Source organism: Callorhinchus milii, unplaced genomic scaffold (genome assembly GCF_018977255.1).
Source record: "Callorhinchus milii isolate IMCB2004 unplaced genomic scaffold, IMCB_Cmil_1.0 Scaffold1, whole genome shotgun sequence".
In the NCBI taxonomy this organism is placed as follows: Eukaryota; Metazoa; Chordata; class Chondrichthyes; order Chimaeriformes; family Callorhinchidae; genus Callorhinchus; species Callorhinchus milii.
In genome coordinates this window covers 95949502-95976980 of record NW_024704742.1, presented here as the reverse complement: position 1 = coordinate 95976980, position 27479 = coordinate 95949502, and the positions used below count along the sequence as shown (strand labels likewise).

General features: G+C 38.7%; 1 protein-coding gene across 5 annotated transcripts in view; it reads right to left on the bottom strand.

Moving 5' to 3' along the window:
• The window catches only part of LOC103186087 (TLE family member 1, transcriptional corepressor), a 72683-nt gene that overhangs the window by 27898 nt on the left and 17306 nt on the right, over positions 1-27479 (bottom strand). For 2 of the 5 annotated variants that reach the window (XM_007904912.2, XM_007904911.2), the window contains exons 6-10: positions 25072-25134; positions 23517-23621; positions 15136-15150; positions 12745-12949; positions 8974-8990 (exon numbers count right to left, since the gene is read on the bottom strand). In XM_007904912.2, coding sequence (XP_007903103.1) covers positions 8974-8990; positions 12745-12949; positions 15136-15150; positions 23517-23621; positions 25072-25134 — 405 coding nt within the window. The remainder of the gene's footprint in view (positions 1-8973; positions 8991-12744; positions 12950-15135; positions 15151-23516; positions 23622-25071; positions 25135-27479) is intronic. The other 3 variants (XM_007904914.2, XM_007904913.2, XM_007904915.2) reach the window with 3 other exon arrangements.

Genomic DNA, 27479 nt, shown 5'->3' with positions numbered 1-27479 from the left:
CAGATGATCACAAATTATCTTTTCTGGTCCTGTACATCGCTACGGTCCTATGTAATAATAATAAATAATGCATTTCATATAGCAGCTTATCGCATTATAATGTTTCAAGGCACTTCAACAGAGTGTTCTGCAAAGTGTGGTGTATTTATAGGCGAATACAGCAGGCAATTTGTGCAGAACAATGTCTCACAAACAGCCATGAAGTGAATGACCATTTTTATTTATCCGGAGGATTGCTGGCCAGGAAAAGAAATTCCTTTCTCGTTTTGAATAGTGTTATGGGACCTTTAATGGCCACCTGAACAAGCAGACAGGACCTTGATTTAACATCTTATCCAAAGGATGGCACCTCCAACAATGCAGCGCTCCCCTAGCACTGCATTAGAGTGTCAGCTTAGATTGAAGGGCTGATCCCATAACCTTATGATACAGAGGCGAGAGTGCAAACAACTAAACAACTGAGCCAAGCTGATACCTAGCTTCCCCTATGTGTTGGCATTTAAGAAATTGACATAGAAAACACAAAGTGAAAAACTTCATCCTGTCGTTTAAACACACTTTGGCATTTCTTCAGGACAACGATAATAGTTTGCATAGAATAACGTCTGCTTGATTTACAATGAAGACACCTTCGGCAGATTTCCACGAGCAGCCAAAATAGCTGGGGAGGGTGGGGGAAGGAGACAACGCATAGCATCCGCAGCACAAGTTTTAAGATGTGACACTTGTCAAGTCCAACGACTACTTAGAATTACCAAATTAGTGTGCGTTCAGCCCAAGAGTTAAGGTCAATCGGTACCAATTTACAGGATATGCCTGAGCATGAATAAATGAAACAAGTAAACCTAATCTACTCTCCATAATTTAAGCAATGCATTACACATACACCATTTTCACTTTAGGATAATTTCCTCTCTCTTTCTCCCCCTTTACCCACACCCTACATAATGTTTGCAGGGGGAAAAGAAAACTGTATGTTACAGTGGTTTAACACACTAATTAATGATTGCAAAGGTGTCAATTCAAAGCAGTTTTTCGCTGTGAGCCCACATCCGTAAGAATTTGTGTGAAAATGCTCAGAGTCATATGGTTCAGGAACTTACACTCACTAACGGGGACTTTTATCCCAACAGTCTGGTCTATATTCAACCCAGGCCCCAGATATGAAAGGGTCCCAATTTACTGCACTAACCAGTCCCCAGAGAAGGAAGTATTCACTCCAAAGTAGAGAGGAAGAAATTTTACAGCTGTTGTATAATCAGGGTTATTTATATTCTGTGAAAGTCAAGAAAGTTTACGCATCAAGAGTACATTCTTCATCATCTGAAGTACTGGATTTTCACATTACTTGCATTGCTCAAATCTTAATATCTGCTGGAGATTGGATCCACATGAGAATAATAAATCAAACCAATAATGGCATAGTCATTGCTGGTCTTGATAAATAGGTTAGTTTAGTAACTGTTCCCAAATAGGAATCACTGCTGGTAACCTAAATGAATACCAAATGCTAATCAAAATAACAATGAAACTCTACATAGCCCATGTGAACTGTAATTGGAGAACCATTCCACTTCACTGTAAGCGAGACGGAATGGGGAACACAATAGAGCTGACATATGTAAATCCCTTTTGTTTTCCAATACACTCCTCTGGCTGCATGTCACACTTGATTTCAGATAATTCCAGTAAGTTTGTCCCCCTACCACGCATTTTGCTGCCAGTGATTATCTTTTAATCCCAGCAGTCTGAACCTATGACCCTTGAACAAAGTCAGATTCAAGACTGAATTTCCTTTCACCTTCTAATAAATCGTCTTAATAAGAGCTCTGGGACACTACCTGCTTGAGAGGGGCTACATAAATGTAGGTTGTTGTTGTTGTCTTTTATCAAAAATAAGTTAACGATATATATATATATGAAAAATAATAACAATATACTTGTCCTTAATTTGGATTAGCACCTTATGTCGCTAACCATCTCAAAGCGCTTCACATGGTTTTCTGTCAAGTGTCTATTGTAGGCAATACAACAGTCGATTTGCATATTGAAATGTCCCACAAAGTGAATGACAAATTTTATTTCCTATTCATACTCTTTCCAACTCTTCAAATAGTACTATTGGGATCTCTAACCTGAATAGGCAGAAATAACCTCAGTTTAACGTTTCATTTGAAGGACTGAATCTCTAACAAAGTAGCACTCTTCCAACATTGCACTGGAGTATCAGCCTAGACTATAGCTTACGGCTTTAATGTGGGGCTTGAACTCATAAGCCTTCTGACTCAAGAGAAGAGTGTTACCAACTGAGCCAGACTGACTCCTATAAAAGGCAAATTTTCCTAGGATTATACTCTCATTCTTTCCCATATGCTTTAACATTTCAAGTATTATTTTTAAAATGAAACTTCCATCCAATGCAATTCATGAATTCAACGTTCCTCATTAATATATCATTGACGATATTTAAGAAAACAGTAGCAATTTTCCTTTTTCTCTCCTTTGCCAAAAATTGTCTTCTAAGGCAACTTTTCTAAACATTTCTAGATGAGCAAAGGGTCACGATCAGACAGTCCCTTTCTTTTAAGTTTAAGTACGTACAGAAATCTACACTGCCATAAGAATCCACTTTCCATTTGTAGTTGTTTCCTGAGCTCTAGCGATACAACAATATGTTCCAAACCAACCAATCAAGTTCTCACCTCAGCTTCCAACTACCATTTAAAATAGATGGTTCATCGAGCACAGATCTAAAAGGCTTAGGAAGAGAAGGACACAAAATTAGACAAACTTTTGAAGCATGTGATCCATCAGTTGATCTGAGGAGGGGATTGATAAGCATGTCAATAGTATGGCCTGGATCCTCCCAGTAAGTGGGAGGCAGTTAATTGTATTTTCCCTTCTCAGTTACACAACTTTCATTCACCTCTTTCAACGCATTCTGAGTCATTTGTTGTATGGTTTGCTTTGTTTATACTGCAATCCCACCCTCCTCCCAAACACTGCAATGCAAATACAGTGGTGCCATTGTTTCCAGAGGCACTGGCTACCTTCTTATCATCCTGACACCTTGGGCAGTGGCAGCATCAGCAGAGATAGCAAAGTGAAGATTTAACAGCAACAACAGATTACATTTATATAGCACCTTTCACACTGAAAGGATGTCCCACCGGCCATCAGATTTATCTGTACTTGGATCGGCTAATCTCCAAACTAAGAAATTTCACACCACTGGCTGATGCAGACTGCAGGGAAAGAAAATAAGTCACAATTTGCAACTTGGAAACAAATGTTCAGTATGCTGGCAGGACTATGGATCCATTGCTGCCGACGGAGATGCTTCTATAGTTAAAACTGCTCTGCAGTATCCTGGGTATAAATGTGACACAAGCCACTGATAATTAGTAACATGACTCACTTTCAAGAAGAGGTAAAGATTATTTCTTTTACTACATTTAACAATATGTCAAAATGATTCGCTGTGCAAGAGGAGAGATGCTTCCCAAGCGTAGGTACATGCTGCACTAACAGAATCGAAACAAAACCTGACATTTACGCGCTGTAATTTCTTCAAATAGCTGCATGTTTCTACTACTAAATTAGCCAAGCACACTAAATGCATAATTTCCCAAACTATTACTTAAAAGCATTTTAATGCTTAACATAGCATTACTTCCTGTCATTGTGAGCTGTGCGGTTTGAAGCTGACATAATGGCTAATCTGGGCCTTCAAGCTGACTCTCTTGCCAACAGAATTCAAAAGAAAAACCTTAAGTGGCAAATGCAAATGATCTTTTGAAAGGAAAAGCCAATCGTGCATCATAAGCAAGATGGCAGGCTCCCTAATGCGAATATAATGCCCATTATTCAGATATGTTTCCTCAGCTGCCACACCAATCCCCATGGGACCAATACTTTCCAGGCCGTAAGAAATAAAGGAAGCATGTCTGCAAAACAGTCCTGAAGCCCATGACAACTCATTTATCCTCACTAGCCTAACCCAAGCATAATGTGGTTAATGCACGAATGAGCTCATAGTGTTGATAAATAACTTGGTGTGCCACACATTTAAACAATTAGATAGTCATTAAGCTCCAAGTAATATTATGTGATAATTCTATGCTGCACCTGGTGCAAATTATGACATTTTAATTCACCTACATACTCATTATGATACGCTTTATGCATGTATGGCTAACTGCATCTTAATGAAAGAAACACAATGTGGGAAAGAATAAAATATGTTCTAGCGTTAAAAGGATGTAATTTTCAAAGATGATCTTTATACACATGAGGAGAGCAATTAGGATATTACAGAGGAAGCAGAGGATTTTCACTGGGCCATCATGTCCATTGAATAGCAAAAAAAATCAAGAGTGTAGCAGATCAGGAATTTTACAGAAAAATATGGATAATTTTCAGTAGTTCCTTTAGAGGTCAAAGAGTAATTAATAGACATAGATTTAAATTAATTGAAAAAACCATGCCCCAAAGCAAACTGAGATTACCCCCACTATGTAAATTGTACCAATTCATCCTATTATTTTAAAATGGGAATAGGCTATCTATTCTGGGCAAAAAGAGGATTCCTGTCAATCAGAGACATTTAGTCATGTATAACAGTTTGAAATGTTTAACTCCTAGGCAACCAGCATGAGGCTATCCAGACAACCACCACAGAGTTGAAGTTGGTATTGGAAGAATCAGGAACAAGTGAAGGTTTAAGTAAAATATAAAGCATTATTTAAATATTCAATTAATGATAACTCTAATAAATTGAGGGTTAAAAGACAAATTTCAACATGCCTTTGGCATTAAAAGTCCTGCTCCATTACCCACTTTGCTTTTCAATGGTTTGGACTAAAAATCAACATTAAAATTAGCATTTAATATTGATGAATAACACAATTTACATGCTGGGGAGGGAGTGGGAGAAAGGAGAGAAAAATCCAAGAGCAATGAAGAGATGTGTGCAAACATTGTCGCTTCAGATGTTCAGTTAGTACCAGCCAATGGATAGCCAAAGGATCTTTAAATGTATTTTTATAATTACATTTTTTATTGGATTCGGCTGTAGTATAACTAGATTTATATTGCAGCTGATGGCATCGATTCCTTTCTGAAACTATATCCTGGACTTTTAACATCTATTCAATGTGAAAATTGCTACGCTGCAGTATAAATGGAGCATAAATCTTGAGTACTCAGCTTCGTTCTGCACATGGCTGCACAAATTGATTTTGTGCACTATGGAAGAACAGCGAGATCGTAATGTTAGAGGGAGAATTAGCATTATATCAGTAGTGTTTTATAGGGATGGAGTTGGAAGAGATTAATCTAAAGATGCAGCAGAATCTTCAAAAAGGCGATATTGTCACATAGGGAATCATTTAAAGTTATCCACCAATCTTGAAGAGAGCATTGACTGGCTACATCCATGCATTTATTACATCTAGGCTAGTCTCCGCCAATTCCCTACTTGTCGATCTTCCCAACTCTTCCCTCCACAAGCTGCGAATCATTCAGAACTCTGCAGCTCGTGTCCTTTGCTGCACTAGGCTCCATGACCCCATCATCCCCACCCTAGCCCGGCTCCCCAACCCCCAGAGGATCAAATTCAAAATCCTCGTCCTCGCCTTCAAAGCCTTTCACAGCCTGGCTCCTTCCTACCTCTGTGACCTGTTCCACATCCTTCACCTGGTCTGCTCCACCATCCGGGGTCGGGCTTTCAGCCTCTGCCTCTATCCTTTGGAATGCCACCCCAGAGCCCCTTCATCTTGCTCCCTCCCTTACGGCCTTCAAGCCATGTCTCAAGACCCTCCTCTTCAACCACGCCTTCAGTCACCCTCCTATCCCCACCTACTCTCCTGATCCCAACTTCCTTGCTCGGGTCCAAATTCCTATATCCAGTGCCTTGAGATGACCTCCCGACGTGAAAGGCGCTATACAAATGTAATTTGTTGTAGTTCACTCAACATAGATGGTCAGTCAATAAGTATACCATTTCCTGACCCTTACTTCTTGCTTTGGACAGGAAAACTGCAGCATTTGACCTGCTTGCTGTTTTCTGGAGTCAATCTTCCATCTTTAAGTTAGTCTGTTGTTTCAACAGCAACAATTGTATTGACACAGTAACTTTCAATTAAATAACTCAAATGTTCTCTGTTAAGTGGGAGCTAGAAAAAGCAGAAAAGGTAATTTGAAAAGTAGGAAAATTTAGTTACAATTTAAAAAAATGTTTTGGGATAAAATTGCAGGGAACAGGAAAGGGGAAAATATGAAAAACAGGACATGTGTAAGGTAAAGTTTTAAAAAGTTATTTAAAAATGTAATTTTAGTGGGTTGAAAGTAAAATTACGATAATAAAGCTGTCCTGATGTCAGAGTAGTAGTTTTTGCTATTTTTTCAATTCCAGTGTGTGAGCTAAACATCTTCAGAAATAGTCAACTCATGGGGACAGAAGCAGATCCCGCCCGCCCTCCCCTCAGCTTGAGTATCCATCCAGCATTGTGAAGTGCTTTGAGGCGTCCTCGTGACGAGAAAGGTGCTTTATGAGTCGTAATGTAGATCAGATTCATGGATCTGCTAGCACCCCAAAGGTTAACTCCAGACATCAGACTGTAAATTAAGCTAATCAAAATCAGTGCAGTATATGTCACTCACTTGGATCAAAACAATTTTGAAGTCGAGCAGACAACAAATTCCATTGGTCGCATCATGATTAGTAGAAACCTAAGAGTGACATACAGCTGGGTAGGGACCCTGGGTCCACTTCTCAAAAAAGAAGTGGTTCAGTTGGTGGTGTGGTTCTTATGTTTTTCTTTTATTTGCAATGCAAGCCATTATTTTCTTTTGTGTCTTTGTTTCCCCACCTTCTTCTGAATGTGCGCAATTTGGGTGCCAGACATTCCCCCTTCTCTAGTACCTCAACCATGGGCCATTGTTCACGTGAGCAGTGAAACAAAATACCAACATGTTATTTCACCTAAAAACATCAGAGCCAAGCCAGATACTGCCCACATTTGATGTCCATTCCCTCGCCCAAAACAATTCTAGCCAATGGTTGCTGTCTTCGTGCAAACTCTGAAGCGTCATCATCCTGACACAGCAATGAAGGCGGCCTTCATAAAGTCCACTATCAGTCAGGATCTGACCTATCAGGCCACCCAGCACTACTCAGCATCAATGAACTATCTAGAAATTCCCAAAGATTGGAATAAAATAGTTGCAAGTCAAGCCTTACAAATTCCAGTGATGTCAGTGCTCAGTATTCCACCCAACAAGGTAAACAAGGTGGCTTCCAGGCATCAGCAGCCACAGGCTATATGAAAACCAGTAGCTGGTTAACTAAATACTACATCAACCAAGCATACAGTGTCTCAATCTTTGATGAGCTAATGCTCCCACAAGTTTTGCTAAGTACTGTGCACAATAGTGTTCTACTGACCACAACTTGCTCATAATGTTTCAGCTACTGCTGAGATATTTGCATTTCTATGCATTCACAGTATAATCTCTCAGCAGTGGGAGAGCAAGTGATAAATGAACATCTGAGGTAAGTCTGACAGATGTATGGTTACATTCATTAAGCTCTCTGGAGGTAAACATAGACGTCAAGTGCTTTGGTAAGTGCAGCCACCTAAACCTCTTGTCAGGTCCAAAACAGCTTGAGCTTGATGGATCATTTTAAATTTACAGTAATTAAATTCACTGGGAAGTTTTGCCCATAAGGAGAGATGGCAAATGAAATTTTAAGCTCAAGGGAAATTTGGCCACAAGAGGAAATTAACTGGTCAAGATTATTTTCTTGTGTGTGGAAACTCAACAATAGAATCATTACAATCCTTGCACTATACTAAGTGGCCACTGTTTTCCCATGTTAGGAAACAAATGGGAATCACAATATTGGGTCAGCGCTTGGATTGTTTGCCACCATTGTGCTGCAAATACACCATAAATCACTCAACTGTAACAACATTTGGGCAGATTTTTTTTAAACGCAGCTTTGAATAATCATCGCTGGAAAATTAGTGCAGGAATACTTCCTTGATTTTTGAAAAAAAATGTCTGCCATCATAAATGCTACCAGCACGCTCATGCTAACTAATGTTGTTGCATCACTTTACACAGTAAATTTGTGATAGGTTCCAAATCGTGTTCCTGTGGTGCAAACCCTTGTGAAAAAAAATGTTAACTGCCAACACACCAAGACTATGAAACTAAAGTGCAATTGAACACACACACAGAAAAATACAATTTGTTTTTCCTCAATAGGTAAACAAAACTGCATTGCCTGGCTGATTAACACTCGAAGAGTAGGTACATGGACATAATGCAACATTGATGGCACAGCATAACCAAGATGCTTTAGCACAACTCTTAGTAAATATTGTGGGAATTTTATATTGTTGTGGACAGGGAAGTGGGGTGGGGAGAGAAGAGAAGCTATGGTTATCAAGAGTCAAATCACAGATGTAGCTCCTATTTAACTACAAAAAGGCCAAATGCACTTTTAACCTTTTTTGATAATCTAGCTTGAATGTAGCTCAAAGTTTGGTATGAACGGTTCAGAATTTACCTACAATAGAGTACAAACTTGTAGATTAAAGATTAGTACATCATAGTAAGAGATATGCACAAGATATAGCCAATAGAATGCCAAATTATCTGACGTTATCAGTGTGCATCTGTCACTTATCTTTGATGGAACTTCAGCATAAAGATTTGGAGGTATGGGAAGGAAGATAGAAAATGACTAATAAGCTATTTTGAACCAGAATAAACTGGACTCAGTAGGTCCACATTATAAAGAGGGGATTAAGTTATTTTATTTAGATGGAAGATGTTTCAGTGAAACTTATTTACAAGCTTTTATCTGCTTCCATTTGGCAGAATTGTGCCTTACTACCTGCTCTTTTATAAACAGAAAAGGTACTGAATACATAGTGGAAGTGGGATATTAGATGTACTTACTGTGCCCGGGTCTCGCTCTGTTTCCACAGTAACCACAAAATGCATAGACATGATGGTTCAGACACAAGGGCAAAAAAAGAACAAAGAAAAAAGAAATTAGAACGCAAGCCAACAGATGCTTTCATAACAGCTTTTATTCATACAATTCATTGCACATTCCTAATACATCTTTTAAAGTTCCACTTGTACTTTTAACATTATAGGTACAACAGTTCTTTGCATAACAACTCTTGATCTTGGAACCAAAACAGAATAAATTACTGGATTGTTATTAAATTAAATGGCAACAAGAGTTATTTCGGCAAGTGCAATTCTTATTCATTAAATAAAACGGATTCACAGCACATCAATTGTCCTCAATACAGGATTTTGATCCCCCCAAAAAAGAAAAATGTCCAATTTAACAGGAGCAAAATGATTTGACATAATTTTAACTGGAGACCTAGCAACATCCATTTTTTCTTGTATTTGCAGAAACCTCTGTACAAATTTCAAAGACAAACAGTATGGATGTTTTTTTGGTGATGTCATTGTCCATCAAAACAGTTTGCTTTATCAGTAGTAGTAAAAATGCTGCAAGCCATAAAAATGTGAATAAAACTGCAGTAAAAACACAAGCAACTTCAATCTGCCTTTTTGCTTAGTGCAACCAGCCACTATAAATTGTAAGGTTGTGAAGTGAGGGAGGAAAAGTATTACGAAAATGGTAGTAAGATTTAAGATTAACTAGTATCAGGATAATATAACTTGAGATCATTTTTTGTGCCAAACACACTCTAGAAGAACAATGCTAATAAAAAAAGTCCTTTTCATAACACTATGGTCGTTTAACTACTCATGCTGCATTTAGCTTGAATCTGCCAAAATAAATAAAGCTGTATAAGTGACACTTTACCACCACGTCCCAGGATAGGTTTAGCAGTTGGCACGCAACGCTACAGTTGCTCTTCAGCATAAAAAAAGGTGCTACTGGTAGCAAAACAAGAACCTGAACAGGGCAAAGCCTATTGCCTACTGCATATATTATATATTAATATATAATATATACAATAATGTATGCATATGCAATCATGTGCCGTTGTGGAGGCAGTGACATCAGATTGTCACTCGCCTCAGATTGTTGCTTTGCACAAATCTGGGGGTGCAAGTTTGCCACATCACCATTCCCTGTTACTTTCCCATAACTGAAGTAGAATGCTAAGCCACTGTGGAAAGAATGGTATCCTACAGCTGTCGAACTTTAGTGGGAGTTGAGAGTTGGAGGAAGAAATGATAAAACTTATACTTTTAAGTTTAGATCAGGTTAAAGGAGGTGACATTCACTGGCAACAGCCCAATTTACACTTTCCCAATATCTATTCAATGATATAGAAATGATAGCCTTTTTATGATAGAGATGAGCCCCCATTTAAATCATTCTATCTGACAACAGATTTCACAAGCAAGATGTTTTAAAGAAAAAAAATATAAACTGAAATTCAACAATCTCCAAGGCTGGCAAGTGTTTGACTGAGAAAAAATTTTTTTTTTTTTTGCAGGCAGACAAATCTTCTGGGAGTAGGTTTAAAGGAAAGAGAATAGTTTAAAGATAATTGACCGTTTCTTCCTCCTCACTATACCCATTTGCAACCTGAAGTCCCAAATGTGCTACAACGAGGAATATAGTGGTGTCATAACCATTAAAATAATTGTTGGAAGACAAAATAATTGTTGTCTCCTCTAACAACCACCTCAACTTTACTTCCTTTTTTCCCCCTGTTGACTAGACCGAATCTGGTTGCTTTATTTGGTTTGCACATGGCTTGATATTTCAGCAAATCCAGAGGTTTACTTTTTTCTAAAAAAAGAAAGCTGGCTTCAGACACCAGAAAACAGTATGATTCAAGTCCACCATGGACATAAAAATAGTCAAATTTTACGAACTAGATTCCACAATTTGTCCAATACTTCATAGTCACAAGCAACAATTTGCTATCAAGTCAGAAATCAAGTTGTTCAAACCTGGTTCCTCATCTCGCAAACTAAGGATCTGCGAATCAAATCAATGCTGCCATCCAGTCAGCAGCAAATACAAATTTTGTTTATGCATAATGACCGTATGTCACAGCATCGCTAAGATGGTTACTTCCCTACTTCAGAGTATCTAGAAAAATTGCTGGCTGGATAACTAAAGTTACCGTTTCATAAAGCTTTTCTTTAAATATAAAGACAATCTTATTGCACTTTTAATTGCAAAATTCATTTTTAATAGAATTTATTAGTTCTGGAAAATTTGCATAGATTTACAGATGTGGCGAGGAATATGGACCATGACTTACAGGATCATATATTTATTTTGAGGAATTCATCAATTTACAAATTATACTCCAAGACCAGCAAGGCAGCCTGGTGGCAATTGGCTATATGGGGGGAGCGGGGGCGTGAAAGAGGAGTGGGCAAGGAGGATTATATCATTTTGGCTGATGCTGCAGAATACACTTTTCATGGTAAAGTTTAGAATATGGTTGCCATCCTGCCACTCGGCTTCACCTGCCACATTTTCCTCCCTCCTCTGAATTAGTCGGCAGGTTAGAAAAGAAAATCATGAAAGAGAACCTAGATTGCTTACTATTTCTTCAACTTCACTCAAAAATCTTATGGAATGCTTAAGGCAAATCCATTCCAATTACCAATATTTGGATTAAGAACCATATTATTACTTCACAATTTGTAAGGGCCTTTTTAGGTCAAATAGCGCAATCTAGTCTGGTCTCACCTGCACTGAATGGTTGTGAGTTCACTTTATGGTTCAGTGCAGTTTGTGCATTGGGGAAAATTTACTAATGCTGAAAAGTGCAAAAATACTCAAAAACTGGCAACCAGGAACCATTAGAGATGAGTTTCATTGTATCCATTGGTAATGCTGCTTCTGGATGCCTCAGGTCCACACCTCAAGAGGCAACAGAGCTGTGAGTTCAACACAGCATCAATGAAGCAAATATGCTGCAATAACCATAGGAAACAGAGGGTTTGATTGCCACTTCCACTTCACAGCATTAAGGTACATTAGGATGCATTCGTTTACTGGCTTATCTGGTGTACGCATAGATTTTGGACCATTTGTCTGGTCCTTTTGAGAAACGGCCAAGTTTTAATAGGTATTCAGAAGGGATTGGAACAAAAAGTAGACAGTTGAGATCAGTCTATAAGACAGCACACATTACAAAAAGTATTGGCGCCAATGCTGTGGAGTGGAATCCCCTTGCCCATCATAAAACGTCTGCTTCATTACAACGGGATGCCCTCCAGACTCACCATGGGGTCCTGAAAATACAATTACATTAAGAACCAAAAGTGATCTTGCCAAGTTAAACTAACTGCACACAATGGCATGAGCATACATTAATCTTGCCCTTCAATTTCTGTTCCAAAGAAGGCATTGCATTTTTGTGTTGTTTTCCTTTTCAAAAAGAATTTGGTACTGATAGCAGGTGGGAACTGCTGTAGTACATCCCATTATACTGGGGACATATGGTACTATATTGGCAGTTCAACGTGGCATAGCACTTGTAACCTGGGTCATATTACATCACAGAAAACTATATACAATTTTTTCATAATGCAATGGGCTCACAGTTCCAAATTCTGGGTTAAAAGGACAAAATGTTCAGGCAACAGGTATGAATTTTTTTTTGCATCTGATATTGTTTTGAAAGCTGTACAAAAGAAAACTAGCTGCAAAAGGATCTAAATTCTCAAAACAGTTCTAGTCAGGTCTGCCTTGCCTCTCACCTCTGTGGTGATCCGCATCATGGTGTTTCTTATCATCTTTCATGGAAAGGTGGGACTGTCCACCCAAAGCACTTGATAGGGCCAATAGGCCTGCGCTACCGCCAAGTGTGGGGATTGATGGAGGCTGGAGTCCTGATGGGTGAGGGGTGAGAGGCACTGGAGGTCCATGGCCATGGGACAGATGTTGAGCCTGAAGCTGCTGTTGCTGTTGATATCGAGATCACCATTGGTTGCCAGTGAAACAAAAACAAGAGAAGAAAATGAGATTGTTACTTTTATTCTGGACAGCTGGTTTTCCCAGGCAAATTTCAGCAACAAATGCAATGCAATTCTAGCCGTTAAAAATATTAAAAATAGTTTAATATGTAGTATTTACTCAAAAGAAAATCTTGCTCCCTTATCTCCTCAACTGCAATGAGCATTAGTGGAATGGCACTTTTGCTTAGTGGGGATACTGGCAGACTTGTGTCTATAAACAGAAACCACAAGCACATAAATGGAATATAAATAAGTCAGGTTCTACAAGTGGAACACAGCCCATACAGATTAAGTGCACTGCATGCATGTCTAGTCTCCACACAAAACATGCTTTATTTGGTTTCTCAAGTCCATTTTGACATGCAGCATCTTTAAATTGGTTGCCAATTTTGAAATAAAAACCTGTTCAGTTTTAACTTTCTCTTCCCCCCACCCACCCCCAAGCACACGTATATTTCTGTTGCTATTTTTAAATATATAAAGCCAGCTATTTTACCACAATTACATTTTGAAGTTAAAAACTCAACTCTAGATCATAAAATAGATACAAGGTTGATTTATATGCTCTGACAGATTCATATAAAACATAATGAGAATCCTGAGCCAGAGTTAACTATGGGAATGTGTGAATACATACATTGATCTGTATATATATATAAAAAAACTATAAAAAATAATCTGCCTGCATAGCAGTACGATGCAATATATATGTGTGTATAATATATATATACATACATATGCATATATTATATATACATACATAGAGAGAGAGAGAGACACACACACACACATATATATATATACACACACACACATTGCAATAATCCTTACATTTGCACTTTGCAAACCCAAATAATGGAATTGAATATTACTTAAGTCTAAAGGATTGCACCATTTTAGAGCACTTATGTTGTAGATGTAAGTACATCATGTTAGTTTTACATGGTGAATAGATAATACCCTTCAAGATTTAAAATGTTCTTTTACAAAAAAATGTAGTATGGGTATTGAGGTACAGATAAGTTATCAGACCACTAAACTCATTTCAAATGGGTTTCAAGCTCACTTTCTTCTCTTATTCTCTCCTCGCCCCAACCCCTTTAATTCATGCAAGAGACAGTTCAGACAATGACTCTCTAAAGACATGATCAGGTGAATGAATTTTCTTGATTAGTAAGTATGGACAGTGAATAATTCAATCTTGGGGGGGTCACTGAAACTAAGCTCGCTACTGCGCTCAAAATCTAGCTCAAGTACTGCACAGCATGTAGGAATGCAAACACTGCCACTGTCCCAGCTGAGATTAACTCAGTCAAAGACTACAGAAGTTGGACCATAAAAGAGCAGTACACCACAACCCACTCAACCATCAAGGGAGCTCTTCCAATGTCTTCCTAAACAAAGTTTAGAAATATCAGTACAAAATAATTCTAGAATTATTCCAGTAAATTTCTAATCTATGGCACAGCTTTCCCGCTTAAAATATCACTTTCCAATCATCTGAAACTTGATTATAATGATAGATATTTGATTTCAACAGCAGCAATGGACATTTCCATGGAAAAGGAAATCACGATAGGTGTAATGGAAATGCCTATCATTTTGGCAGAAAACAAGCAATGCTGCTAACATTCAAGAATGGTTATTTAAAAAGTACTGACTAGCATGGTTAGATTGCAGAGTATTTCATCTTAAACATAATTGGCTCTGAAACACTAAGGTCGCTGGTGCTGGCATTGCCTTATTTACTCAACGGGACAGAACCCACAACATCACAAAAAATTTGCATACACAAACTTTACACATGAACAGTGATTGTGAAGTTGTGATTGGGAATATCTGTAATGAAGAGACTATATACTGCTCAGCAATGCTAAAACAGTATTACTGCCTTGCATGGGTGGGTCTACAAACACCTCTAGAGGCAACAATAATACATTATTCACATTGCTGCAAGCAGCAGGTCTGCAACATAAATGTTGGCTTTAGGCTAGTGAAAAATACACAGAATAATACCTAAGTGTTTGGTTTGCAAAGTTCAAAAACTGATCTTTCAGCAACGGAGATCAATTTAATAGATTACATTGCTTGCATTACTGGTAGAGGCAGATTACAATTTAAAACCAGTACTACCTTCAGCATCTCCAGCTGCATGAAACAAGATAGTTCCATAAAACCCAACGGTTCCATAAAAACCCATTCAGATGGGGGTTGGGGGGAGGGAAGAAGAAAAGTCAATGAGAGAAAAGGAGAAAAATAGCAACTAATAGCAACATGGCATTCAGTTCATGTCATCATAATTGGAATTAACGTATGGATAATGTACAGCACACAGTAAGTAGGGTAGGGTGCAACCCGCCACAAATGACACCGGAAATCCCATTTAGAGTTGCAAAATGAATGAACAACTATCGCTATTTGCGGAGGAGGTTGCCGCATCCCGAGCCAAGTTTTCATTCCCAACTCTGTAGGCAACTGGACGCAAATAGAAAGAACAAGCCATTCTCTCAGTACTTCCAAGAGGCATTTGTCAGAGAGTCCTACGCTGTGCATTTCTGGCCTATGTGGTCTTCCCCAGATTGTACTTAATTGGCCTCAGCAAGCTCTAGTTTAGAACTTAGCCAAGGTTCCCATTCCTGATGATTCAGAGGCTTTTGATGTCAGACAAGGACAAGACTGGACTCAGTCATGACAATCCGTGGTCAAATAGTATGTTGATATGAATAATTCCTTAAAAAAATTCAATCTACAACTGTTTGTGGAACACTGCTGTGTGCAATTGGTTGCCACATTTCGACCACAAAATATACAATCAATCCACTTTACAGTATATTCTGTGAAGCGCTTTGAGACGTCTCGAAGACGTGATGAAACATGATATCAAATGCAAAGATTATAATTAATAATAGCCAGTTGGGAAAGTACTAGATGGCAAGGAGCTACAGATCAATGATATCTAGCACACAAGAAGTCAGCATTGTAGGAAAGACTTTGAAATTGGATTAAGTACAACACACATCTAACAAGTAGATACAGCAAGTGCAGCTCTTGAGAGGTCTGCAAAACAAAATATATCATTTGGACCGCTTTACAGTAAATTCGTTGAAGCATTTTGAGCATCTTGAAGACATAAGGCACTATATCAATGCAAGGATTATTATTATTAGTGCCCATTTGATTCTGTATCACTTTTAGATTCTGAGTTTGCCTGTGGATTGAAGCCTACTTCTGTAACCCAGAATGCAAAAGTGAATAAATGTTTAGCGCTATATTCTATCAGACCATTTTAAAGTCTGATCAGCCATTATCCCACAGTAAGATGATTCCATCTAAAACAATGATAAGTTGTTGAGTCGGAGTGAAAGGCAGTGGCTAGGGGGTAGGAGACTGTGGACTAGAGGCCTTCTTGCATACACACTGAATATGACAGAATTGCCAAGTAGTGCCATAGTGTCAGAAATATGGTACATGTACAAATTCTTTAGAAGTTCACAACTGTAAGTTGAGCAGGCGTAGGAAAACAGTCAAGCTGTCTGCATCTCCTCTTTCAGTTTTGCAGTATAAAACTGCATTAGAACCCTGTGGTACTCGATTATTGTTGGGAGGAAGAAGAGGGAAGGAAAATACGAAACTGGTTTTGATAACGCCACTATGGTCTACCAGCCATGCCCATTAGTACCCAATTAAAAACTTGACACCTGCCATTGGAACTATGTTCACTGAAACTGAAGTAACAGGTCAGTACCATTACTAATTACCACCACCAATTCTCTCTATAAGTGTTGTGTCCGATTTTTTTTGAAAGGAGCAATGAAGCATGTACAGACAACTGAACTGACAGCAATTAACCACAGACCTTATGAAAATAACTAGAATGCAGACAGATTATGTGACAGCACCAACTCAAAGAAGCTTACAAGAACAGAAATGTTTCATCTCCGACAAGCAAGAGCATTAAGCTAATTTGTCCACCCCTCTCCATTGAAATGTAGATTATAATAGGATTATTTTTGTGAGACCAGGTTGAGGGAGGGTTGAAATGAAATAACAGACACTACTTAGGTTTTAAACATTCAAGAAAGCCAGTCTCTGAATCTGAACTGCAAAGTGTGGAGGGCTAGCTTACTGATCAGTGTTTGGGCCAAATACAAAACTGGACAAATAGACAATTTGGAGTACCAATGTGTTTACTTGATTAAATAACCTAATTTAATTAATGCTTCCACATCAGAAGTAGGGGTTAGTATGTTATAATGGTGGGGGGTGGGGGGGGCAGGAAGTGAAATTAGACTTTTAGAAAAAAGTGCAAGGTTAGATTTGAGGTCACTCAAAAATTAAACCAATGATAAAGCGGCAACGATAGGTTCCACTTGGGCTTTTATGCACCCACTGCCCCCACCATGGAAAAACTTTAAATTCACACAATGTACAGAACAGGTCATAGTCTGCAGTGGAAATGGATGGTCATCACTCAGGACTTCAATGCTCAGAGGTTTTTGCTTAAGACTGCTTACGAGATCTCACCGCTGGATATCACCCGTTATCAAAACATACGGCAAATAATCTTGCTAACACCCAATTAGGCAGACACTCACAATTTAGCTCTCCTGCTATTCACCATGCATCAAACAACCCAGATGTTCTTCAGCTCCTCCCATCCCCCTACCAAAAAAACTACAGTTCATCTACTCCCTTCCTTTCCAGCTTGAATCAGTAATATCCATTGCTCAATACCAAACACTTTGTTTTTAAAAATCAAGTACTGCAGTTCATACAGCATTTGGTTTTGTCTGTCTTATCACATGTCCTCAGTCAAGTTATTTATAGGGCAGTGAAAGATTAACCAATTAATCACAAGAATAAAACCTCAAAAGGTTAACCCCATCCTCTTAAGCCTCTCACGGTATAACACCCGAGATAGCTGGGTGTTACTACTGAGGGATGAAAAATAAACCAACATCTGTTAACCCTGTGGCAAATCTCATCATGTGATGACCGAGAAAAAAGTTTCAACGTTGTGAAATGCCATCTGTCTGGCCTTCCAGACACACAGAACTATGACACCTTCACATAATGCCTTTACACTAGAGAGCAGTTTTGAAAGGGTTAACTCTGCATTGCTTTAATCTGCACCACCCATTGCTATTGAAATACCCCTAAAGTTCTCAGCTTGCTTTCCAAAAAGAACAAGACACCTGAATTGTCACTGCTTGTTGCTAATTAAACTCTGTTAAATAAGTGATATTTATGAGTTTCTCCTGCCCATTGGGGAAAAAATAACACTTATCGGAAGGATTGCTAATTAAACCTATATTAGCAGTGGTTGACAAATGAGCATTTAATCTGACAGGAGAGACAAACACAGGCTGTCAGAAAGAAACTGAAAAGAGAACTTGGAAGCCAGATAGCATTCAATTTTTTTTAAAAAAAACGAAAAGTGGACTTTAAGGAGAAACATTTTATCCTTTTAGTCTAACTGGCAGCATTTTTAGTGCATGACCCCCATTGTCCTTAACACGAGGTCATGTCCCTTCACCACGCAGGCAGCTGCGATAAAATGGGTCAGCATTTATTCGCATTGCAGCTGCTGCGAGTTTGAATAGATAGACTTCTGTTGTCCGTTTGCCCCGGGGAGACAGGTTGACACACATTGCATGTTCAATGATGGGGAGCAAAGGTCCCCTAAAAATTGTCAACCCAATTTTACGCTGCTCTGGTTTGTCAGGATGCGCACAATCTCTTTCAGGCCAAAATCAAGCATGTGTCAAGAGCATGAAACCAATTGTAGAGCATAGGATAATTATTTAAACTCTTATGCTGAAAATGGCCACTTGACTGGAGAAACTCAGCAGGATTACTATGAAAACTAAACATTTTAAAATTTATATAAAAAAACACGCAGCAAAATTTCCAGAGCTGAAGTACTCCTCAAACGAGACAAACAATTTTGGGGAAGTAAGGAAGGAAAGATATAATTACTAATTCAGTTTACAAAGATATTTTGAAACCTTTCAAAATTAGCGTGGGTCCATTGAAACAGACACTTTGATAAGGTTGCTTTGAGACTTAATAGGCTCACAGAAATTCAGAGAGGATCACAAAATGATTTGGACTCATCTAGAAAGCAAGTCCCTAAATAGATTGGCAAAAGGATGTGGAACAAGTCGAACAAGACTCATTTTATAAATGGTTTAGGGTACTGCAGAAGAGCAATAAAGGGTACATGACCAATCTTAAAGCTGAGCTTTTTTTTTGAACATTGGAACAGGAGTAGGCCAATCAGCCCCTCGAGCCTGTTCTGCCGTTCCACTATTAGATCATGACTAATTTGTACCTCAACTCCAAATAACCGCCTTAGCCCCATATCCCTTACCTAAAAAAACTATCCACCTCAGTCTTGAAAAATTTGAATAGATCCAGCATCCACAGTCTTTTGAGGGAGAGAGTTCCAGATTTCCACTACCCTTTGAAAGTTGTCATCATGTTAATACGGTAAAATGCACATAAGTCATATCAGTCGGGCGCATAAGATTTAATGACTTAGGCGAAGTCCAACTTGCAGGCTAACTGTATAAATCGAATAAAATCAGATTTAATCAATAATCTACACTGAGCATGAGTAATTCAATGAGCCGGTAAGTGCGAATGCGATAGTTCGGCACTGCGGATGGTAAGTGTGCATGCGGATGGGTTAAAATACGTTTCCCACGATTCAATGAGTTTTATAATAATAATCCTTGCATTTGATATAGCGCTTTTTACGTCTTCAAAGAGCTTCACAGAATAGACTGTAAAGTGAATTGACCACATATTTGTGGGCGAACGCGGCAGCCAATTGCGCACAGCAATGTCCCACAAACAGTCGTGGATTGAAAATGACCAATTTATTATTGTTTTGTTTTGGAGGGATTATTATTAGGTGTGTGGAGTAAGGAAACTTGCCTAAGGTTTTGCCCTGCCTGGAATTGAACCCAGGTGTCTCGCTTGCAAGGCGAGTGCTCTAACCACTGAGCTGTTACAGGACTCCACTCCTGTTTTGACCGGGCACCATATGCAAATTTACCAGCAAGCACCGGAATTGCAGGAAATGGATTTCTTAAAAGAGAAGGCAAGTTCACCCTACACTCTCTCCTTGCAATTTATATAAATCGTCTATTAAAAAGTTGCTAAATGCAACTAGATTGAAAGCAGCATTAACTGTTGTCTTCCTACTATTTCAGCGATAGTTCCTTCTGGGCATTTGCCAAAGTTATCTCAAAACTTGCGTCAATACCATCTTTCTGTCATTCTTCCCATCAATCGCTAGCTCTTTTTGAGAAAGTTTACTATTTTCTCTATCGATCTTCATCCCATGGGATGTAACTCTGACCTCAAATTGCATTAGGTAGGTGTAGTTCATTATTTATTTGACCTTTTTCCTAATTAGGTCAAGAGCATTCTTTCCCTTACGAATGGCCTCTTCCCCTTATCAAACAGGCATATCGACTCTTGCTGAGGATTCCACTCTAAATATACTACATTTTTAGGATCATTCTCAATACACACAATCTTCACTACTCTCATTGTGCAATGGCTGAATTACTCAATCTCTCCCATGCCCTTCAACAAGGCAATGATAATTTTGTTTTTCCTCACTTCTTCATATCTCTTGTAAGTCTAATAGCTATCACAAAAGTCTAATACAAACTGCTGTTCTTGACTAATGTAATGTTCCCCCCACCCCAACCTTTACTTTGGTGGTATATTTTAATATACCAGGGCACCTTAACCATTCACCCAAGTTTCTCAAATATAAAAGACTCCAAAACCATATAGATTTAAACAAGACTCATTCAGTCAATATCTAACGACACAATCCTTAGAACTTTCAAACTACCAGTACTGGATTTTTTTCACCCTTCAATGGGAACGGTTCATTATGTCCACTTCAAACCAAGAATTTCATGACTTCATACGAGATCACATTCTAAAGCTTCATTAAGCAAGGTATTCCATCCAATGTCAAAAACACTTGTGGTTTAAACTAAAATGATCTTGGTCATGACCACAACTCAAATCTCCTTTGGATGCTACTGGCACTTGATGCACAAACTGACCTGAGAAGTATATCTTCTCTAACCTCAGGTAACAGAATTAATGATAATAATGAATATTATAATAATAAGTGCAAGGATTGCATTACTTCAAAGTAGTTTTTTTTTAAAAAAAAAAAAAATAGTTCAATTAGCTGAGGGAAAGTCATTGATGTTAAATTCAGAGCATTTCATTTGCCCTGCCCTATATAATATATGTGGTAACCTTTCTACTGAATGCCTCTAACAGGCCTTGTAAGGACACGCCATTTGTAAAATGCAGTAATCATTTCTATTGGTTGTGAGTTCTTCAAACATATCTTGCAATATGTTAAAATGAACAACAGGGCCAGATACAGAAGAGACTGGTAATAACAGTTGTTAGGATCGATAAAATCCTGATCAAAGCCATAAACAGGGAGTGACTGTCAGTCAGCGTTACCGCACTCACTCAGCATGCAGTCAGCAACATCCTGACGACTCGGAGGTTGGCCATTTTGGCTTCTCATATGCTGGCCAATGTTTTGAAGTGTCAATAGAATTAGTGGTGAATTTTGGGAGTAAAAATGTTAGGGTCCACAACTCAATAAGCAAACCCGCATTATAACAAAGCATGTTAGAATAGAGTTATATTGTGGTAAAGAGCATTGCCATTATGATGGATTTTATAGAGCACTGCACGTAACAGCAGCTTGGGTAACAGCAGCAGCCTTCCTTCCTCCCTTAAAAGTTGTAGAAGAGAAGGCAAGTTCACCCTAGTTCTCCATCTATCACATTCTCAAACTTAACCTACCACTTTTAACAGAGCAAGGTTTTTTTTAAAAAACGCTAGCAAGTTAAGTGCCAGTTACTGTTTGGGTGGAATAGACAGAAGACTAGAATAAATAGGTTTAGTTAGCTAGCCTTAGTTTTAGAATACGTTGGAGTTATGGGCAGACAAAAAGGGATTAAAAAACAGTTTTATGGTTATGGCCTTTCTAAACCTAAAGCTTTATTTCTTATTTGGTTCAATCAAATAAACCCATTTGTCTTGGCAGCATTTGAAGCACACGTAATCCTTCAAAACATTTTACAATCTCACTGGCAGATCTGTCATCATTGCTAGTAAATCCATAATGTAAAAGCGGTATAAGTTGGCCATTTAATGCCATAATACCCAACAAATATTATTAGTTGCATCACAAATTAACAAAAGGAGGGAACTAGCCTTTTCATTCATCTATGGACCGACATTAACAATAACAACAATTTACATTTGTATAGTGTCTTGCACTTGAGGAGGATGTCCCTAAACATTAAGTGGTGGTCATTTTTTCTCCCATCACCCCATTTAAAAATATATCCTATTTGAGGGAGAACTACAGGATGAGGGATTTCTCAATTACAATATGGATTTAATTGTTTTTGCAAAAATCAAAAGAGAAAAAAGTACAAAGAAAGAGGATGGATTTTTATGCAAGGCTAAGTTAATCACATGCATGCAAAACAACAGCATGAAAAATGTGCTCTTAAAATTCATCGATGCTCACTGTTTTCAGGACAAAGCCATTAGAAGGAAATGAAGGTCACCCTCCCAGTTTATTTCACCTAATTGACTGCCAATAGCAAATTGACTGCAGATCTGCAATTGAGAAACTGATGAAAGAAAAGTTTTCAAGCTGTGTCCAATTCTTTTATCAGCACTAATCCACAGCTCTTATTTTTCAATCTCCAGTTGGAATGTAATTTTGAGCACAGATGGATTAACTGGTCTCTTTGTCTATAGACGTCATTGGTCTTTGCCAGTGTTAATCCTTACAGCGGCATGTCTAATTATCATTACAAAGTGTCTCCGAGAACGATAAAAATCAGCAGGGCATCTTCACACGAGCAATTAACATAAATTGATAAATGAGTAATTTGAATTTGCCAAATCCTCTCATGCATGAATAAAATTTAAAAAAGGAGAGCCCTTATGACAGCAGACTCTGTTTAAAGCAAGAGGGAAAATATCGAGACTGAATAATTATTTTCAAATGCTGATGTTAATGGCGGGGAAGGGGGAGGGAGAAGAAAGAGAAGCAACAGTACCCATTTGGCAGCTAATAGTATACATAGCTCATTACTTTAATACATCATGTGTGATTGACTATCTGCTGCTGGCAAGTAGAAATAAATAACGCTGCAGTTACAGTGGAATTGAAAAGAAGGCTTTTGACAAGGCACCAACCATTTGTGGGTAAATCTGAAGTTACTGGGAAGTAGGGCATTTTCCGTGCATTGTTTACACATGTTCTACACCCAAAATAAATTTAAGTTATTCCTAAAGCTATTGTCTGGACTAGGTGTAAAATCTTAACATTTTACAGGATTTGCAAATTTAAGCATCAAAAATGTATTTTTTGCACACACAAACACAAAATAGAACACACAAAAATAAGTTAATAAGATGGGTATACACACTGTAAGAGGCAGACTGGGAAGCCCACGTACCCCGATGATTGCATTCAGCTCTGCCATGGTCACTTGCTTTGCACGCTCCACTGCTTGTGCCACCTGCTGCTGATGCTAGTTTAGAGAAAGATTCATGATGTTAAATCATTTACTGTGCTGAATTTCCAAAACTTATTGTTGAAGTTTACAGGTAAGCTAAAGTGCATACGTTCATGCACCATAAGCACTATTTTAGCCAGTTGTAACATGGTTGTCTGGATGACTCATAACAAAATAGAAAAAACACCCCACTTCCGGTTCTCCACAGTTCTTGTGAGTTGCTTCATGGATACCGGTTTCCCGCATAATTGCCCAACTTCCAGGTAACGTTCTGTGCACTGCATATTTGTCCTATAAATCAAAGCACCACCAGCATCACTTTCTTTGCAAAGTGAAATCAGCGTGCAAGAAGCTACGTTAGCAGCGTCTCAAACAATCCATTTTTTTTAAGTCTGTGAGAGGCCGGGCCTAGTCTGCTCACCAATAATAATAATAATCCTTGCATTTGATATAGCGCTTTTCACGTCGGGAGGACGTCCCAAAGCGCTTCACAGAACACACTGTAAAGTGAATTGACTGTATATTTGTGGGCGAACGCGGCAGCCAATTGCGCACAGCAATGTCCCACAAACAGTCGTAGATTGAAAATGACCAATTAATTATTGTTTTTGGTTTTTTGGAGGGATTATTATTAGGCTTTCCGCCCTCTGCCTGGAATTGAACTCAGGTCTCTCACTTGCAAAGCGAGTGCTCTAACCACTGAGCTACAGGACTCCGAATGCTAACTGGAGGTCCACAAGACCACCACTACAGTTACAATGCAGAAAGGCACATCACAACAGCGATGCAGATTTGACTCATCTCACCTGCCCCTAAAAGCCGTGAGTCTATTGTGGAATGTTCAAAACCCTGATTAGTTGCGTCAATTATAATTTGTGGTTTGTGAAATTCATGACTGGCACAATTGCCAAGTTGGCAAAGTTGGTTTTGCTGACTGACATGGTTTCAAACTTAGTCAACTGTCAATTTGCTGGCTGTGCATCTCACAAACAGGAAGTTAAAATGAAAGCAACAAATCCGGCTTGTGAATGTAGCAAATTACATCCCAATGTTGCTTAGAGATGTAACTCAGTTACAATTTTTCGGTTTTGCCTTTGGGCAGTATTTGAGGGCTTTTTATTGAAGGGGGTATCAAAGTAGAAAGGATAATCATAAGTTTTCTTCCTCAAAGTGTTCATTTACTGACATTCAATAAACGTACATTTTAAATTTGAAGCAAACTTTGGCCTAATTGGTGTCCATTTAATGGAAAATTCCAATGAATATAAAACCAGAAACCGGTTTGATAGGATATGCACAATCCTCGCCTGTTATATTAAAGTTATCAGGTGGTTTACACCCCACCCCCCGAAACACCAATATATAAAACAGTCATCATTTGAGACAAAATTAACATCTTTTGTCACTAAATTAAGACCCACATAATTGTACTTTAAACACCAAATATTCCAATATGTTTACTTACTTCCTGAGACAGAAAGGGGATAACTTGCGCACAAATTGTATTCAATCTTTTCGCTATTTCTGTCTGGATAAGAAGAAAAAAAATGTTAGTCAGCAAAGAAACTTCCAGTCATCACACTGGTGTTCAAACATGTTGTGAATACGTCATTATAACGATTGTGTAAAAAAAACAGAACCTTGTCACCTTATCAAGTGAAACATGCATTTCCTAACCCCCTGGAGCCTCTTTGGGTAAAAACACCCAGAGTGGAACTCGACATGAACTATGTCTGTGCTTAGTTCGCTTGAAGAGTATGGCAGCACCAACCACAAATAAATGGGACATTAGGTGTATGGTAGAACTCTCTCCTCAGAGTCAGGACTTTGAGCTCACAGTATAGGCTGACACCCCTAAAGCTGGGGTGGGATAGCGATGAGGGAGAGGGAGAGGAGAAGTGTGGGATTCTCAGTAGTGCCATCCTTTAAATGGGATGTTAAACCAAAGTCCCGTCTGTCTGTTCAGGTGGACAAATATCACCTTGGCACTCGTCACAAAGTGTAGGGAGTTTCTCCCGGTGTCCTAACCAACCAAAATAAATATTGGTCCGCAATTGAAGCCCTACATCATTGCTCTCAATCGCTCATCTTTCTCTTCCTTCCACAACATCATCCGACTCCACCATTATCTCTCCCCCCGGCTACTGAGACCCTCATCTCCATCACAACCAGACTCAAGATTTCAATGCCCTGTTTGCCAGACCCCCAGGACCTACCCTACACTCCCTTCATGACCTCACCCTATCCTAACTTTGTGACCTTTTGCAACCCCACAACTGGCAATCTGTTTGACATCCCCTACTCAATCAGCCCTACCATCAGTGGGTGAGCATCCAGTGAATCTGCCCCATTCTCTTGGGCTCCAACCCAGAATCTTTCCACCTTTGTCTTCCCCTCCCCACCCTCCAGACATCTCTTTTCAACTGCTTTCAGGAACCTTCTCTCCCTCCCCGCTTCCCGAAACTTAAGCACCCAAGTGGGTTGTGTGAAGCACTTTGAGACATTCTCCTGAAATGAAAGGCACTGTATAAAATGTAAATCGTCATTCATCTCATTGTTCTATGTGGGAAATTGCGGGATACAAATTGACTGCCATGTTCAACTACAAATCCAAATCAGTACACTTCAGAGTAAATCCTATGATGTGCTTTGAGATATTTAATCAACGCAATAAAGTGCTATATTAAATGCAAAGATTATTATTTTTAAGTCAATACTAGATATCTACTAGAATATGGAATTCAAGCTCTTGTTGAGATTGTTCGGTTCTGCAATTTTATCATGTTTTGAATAATCCTTTCTGGTCTCGATATTGCTATCTTATGGTGTCCTAAATCTGATCAGAGAAATTGTCATTTGTAATTCATTTTAATAAACACCTGCTTGAAGCAGAGGGAAAATATACACCACCATTAAATAACACACCAGATGCAAGTAGAAACATCACAGTCCCAATTATATCACACACATGATTATGGCTCAGCGCAGGTTCTTTTTACTTAAACCACAAGTCATGTCATTTTTTGGCCATGCCAGACAGTAGTCATTTGTACTTTAAAACCACATTTTTTGTGTGCGACAATTACCAACTTGAAAATATAGAAAAGTAATAACAGAAGTCACCGGGAACACTCAGCAGGTCAGGCAGCATCCATGAAGAGGAAAGTAAGTTAACGTTTCAGGTCGATAATGGTCTGACGAAAGGCCGTCGACCTGAAACGTTAACTCACTTTCCTCTCTCCATAGATGCTGTCTGACCCATTGAATGTTCCCAGCAACCTCTGTTGTATTTCAGATTTGAAAGGCGCTTTATAAATGTAAATTGATGCGCTAGGATCCTAAATGAAAGAATTATTATTATTATAGTAATTTGGATTTATTGTATTGCAGGTGTCAGTCATAATTGTAGCCAAAAACGGCAAACAATTTGCGACAGTAACATAACCATTTGCGACAGTAACATAACCAAGCTAAGGGATTATTGAAGTCCACCTGAATAAGCAGATGGGATCGCAGTTTAAAGTCCTATATGAAAACGGCACCCTCGACAATGCAGAGCCCGTGCCCCCTCCCCCACATCCCAGCATTATATTGGACTAGGTGAGCTCAAAGTCCCAACATGGGCCTTGAATCTACAACCTTCTAATTCACAGGCTAGAGCACTACCAAGTGAGCCAGGCTGACATTTATACTATATGAGTGCTTTGAGTGCCAAGGGGCTTAGCTATAAATATGTGCAAAAGTCTCATAGAATAGATCTAATCTCATGCATTTTTAGGGCAGCTCAACTTAACACGATTCATTTAAAGGACATGTCCTGCTTTAACAATCACATTGGCTTGTCCTTAAAAATCCACCTAAGAGGAAGCTACC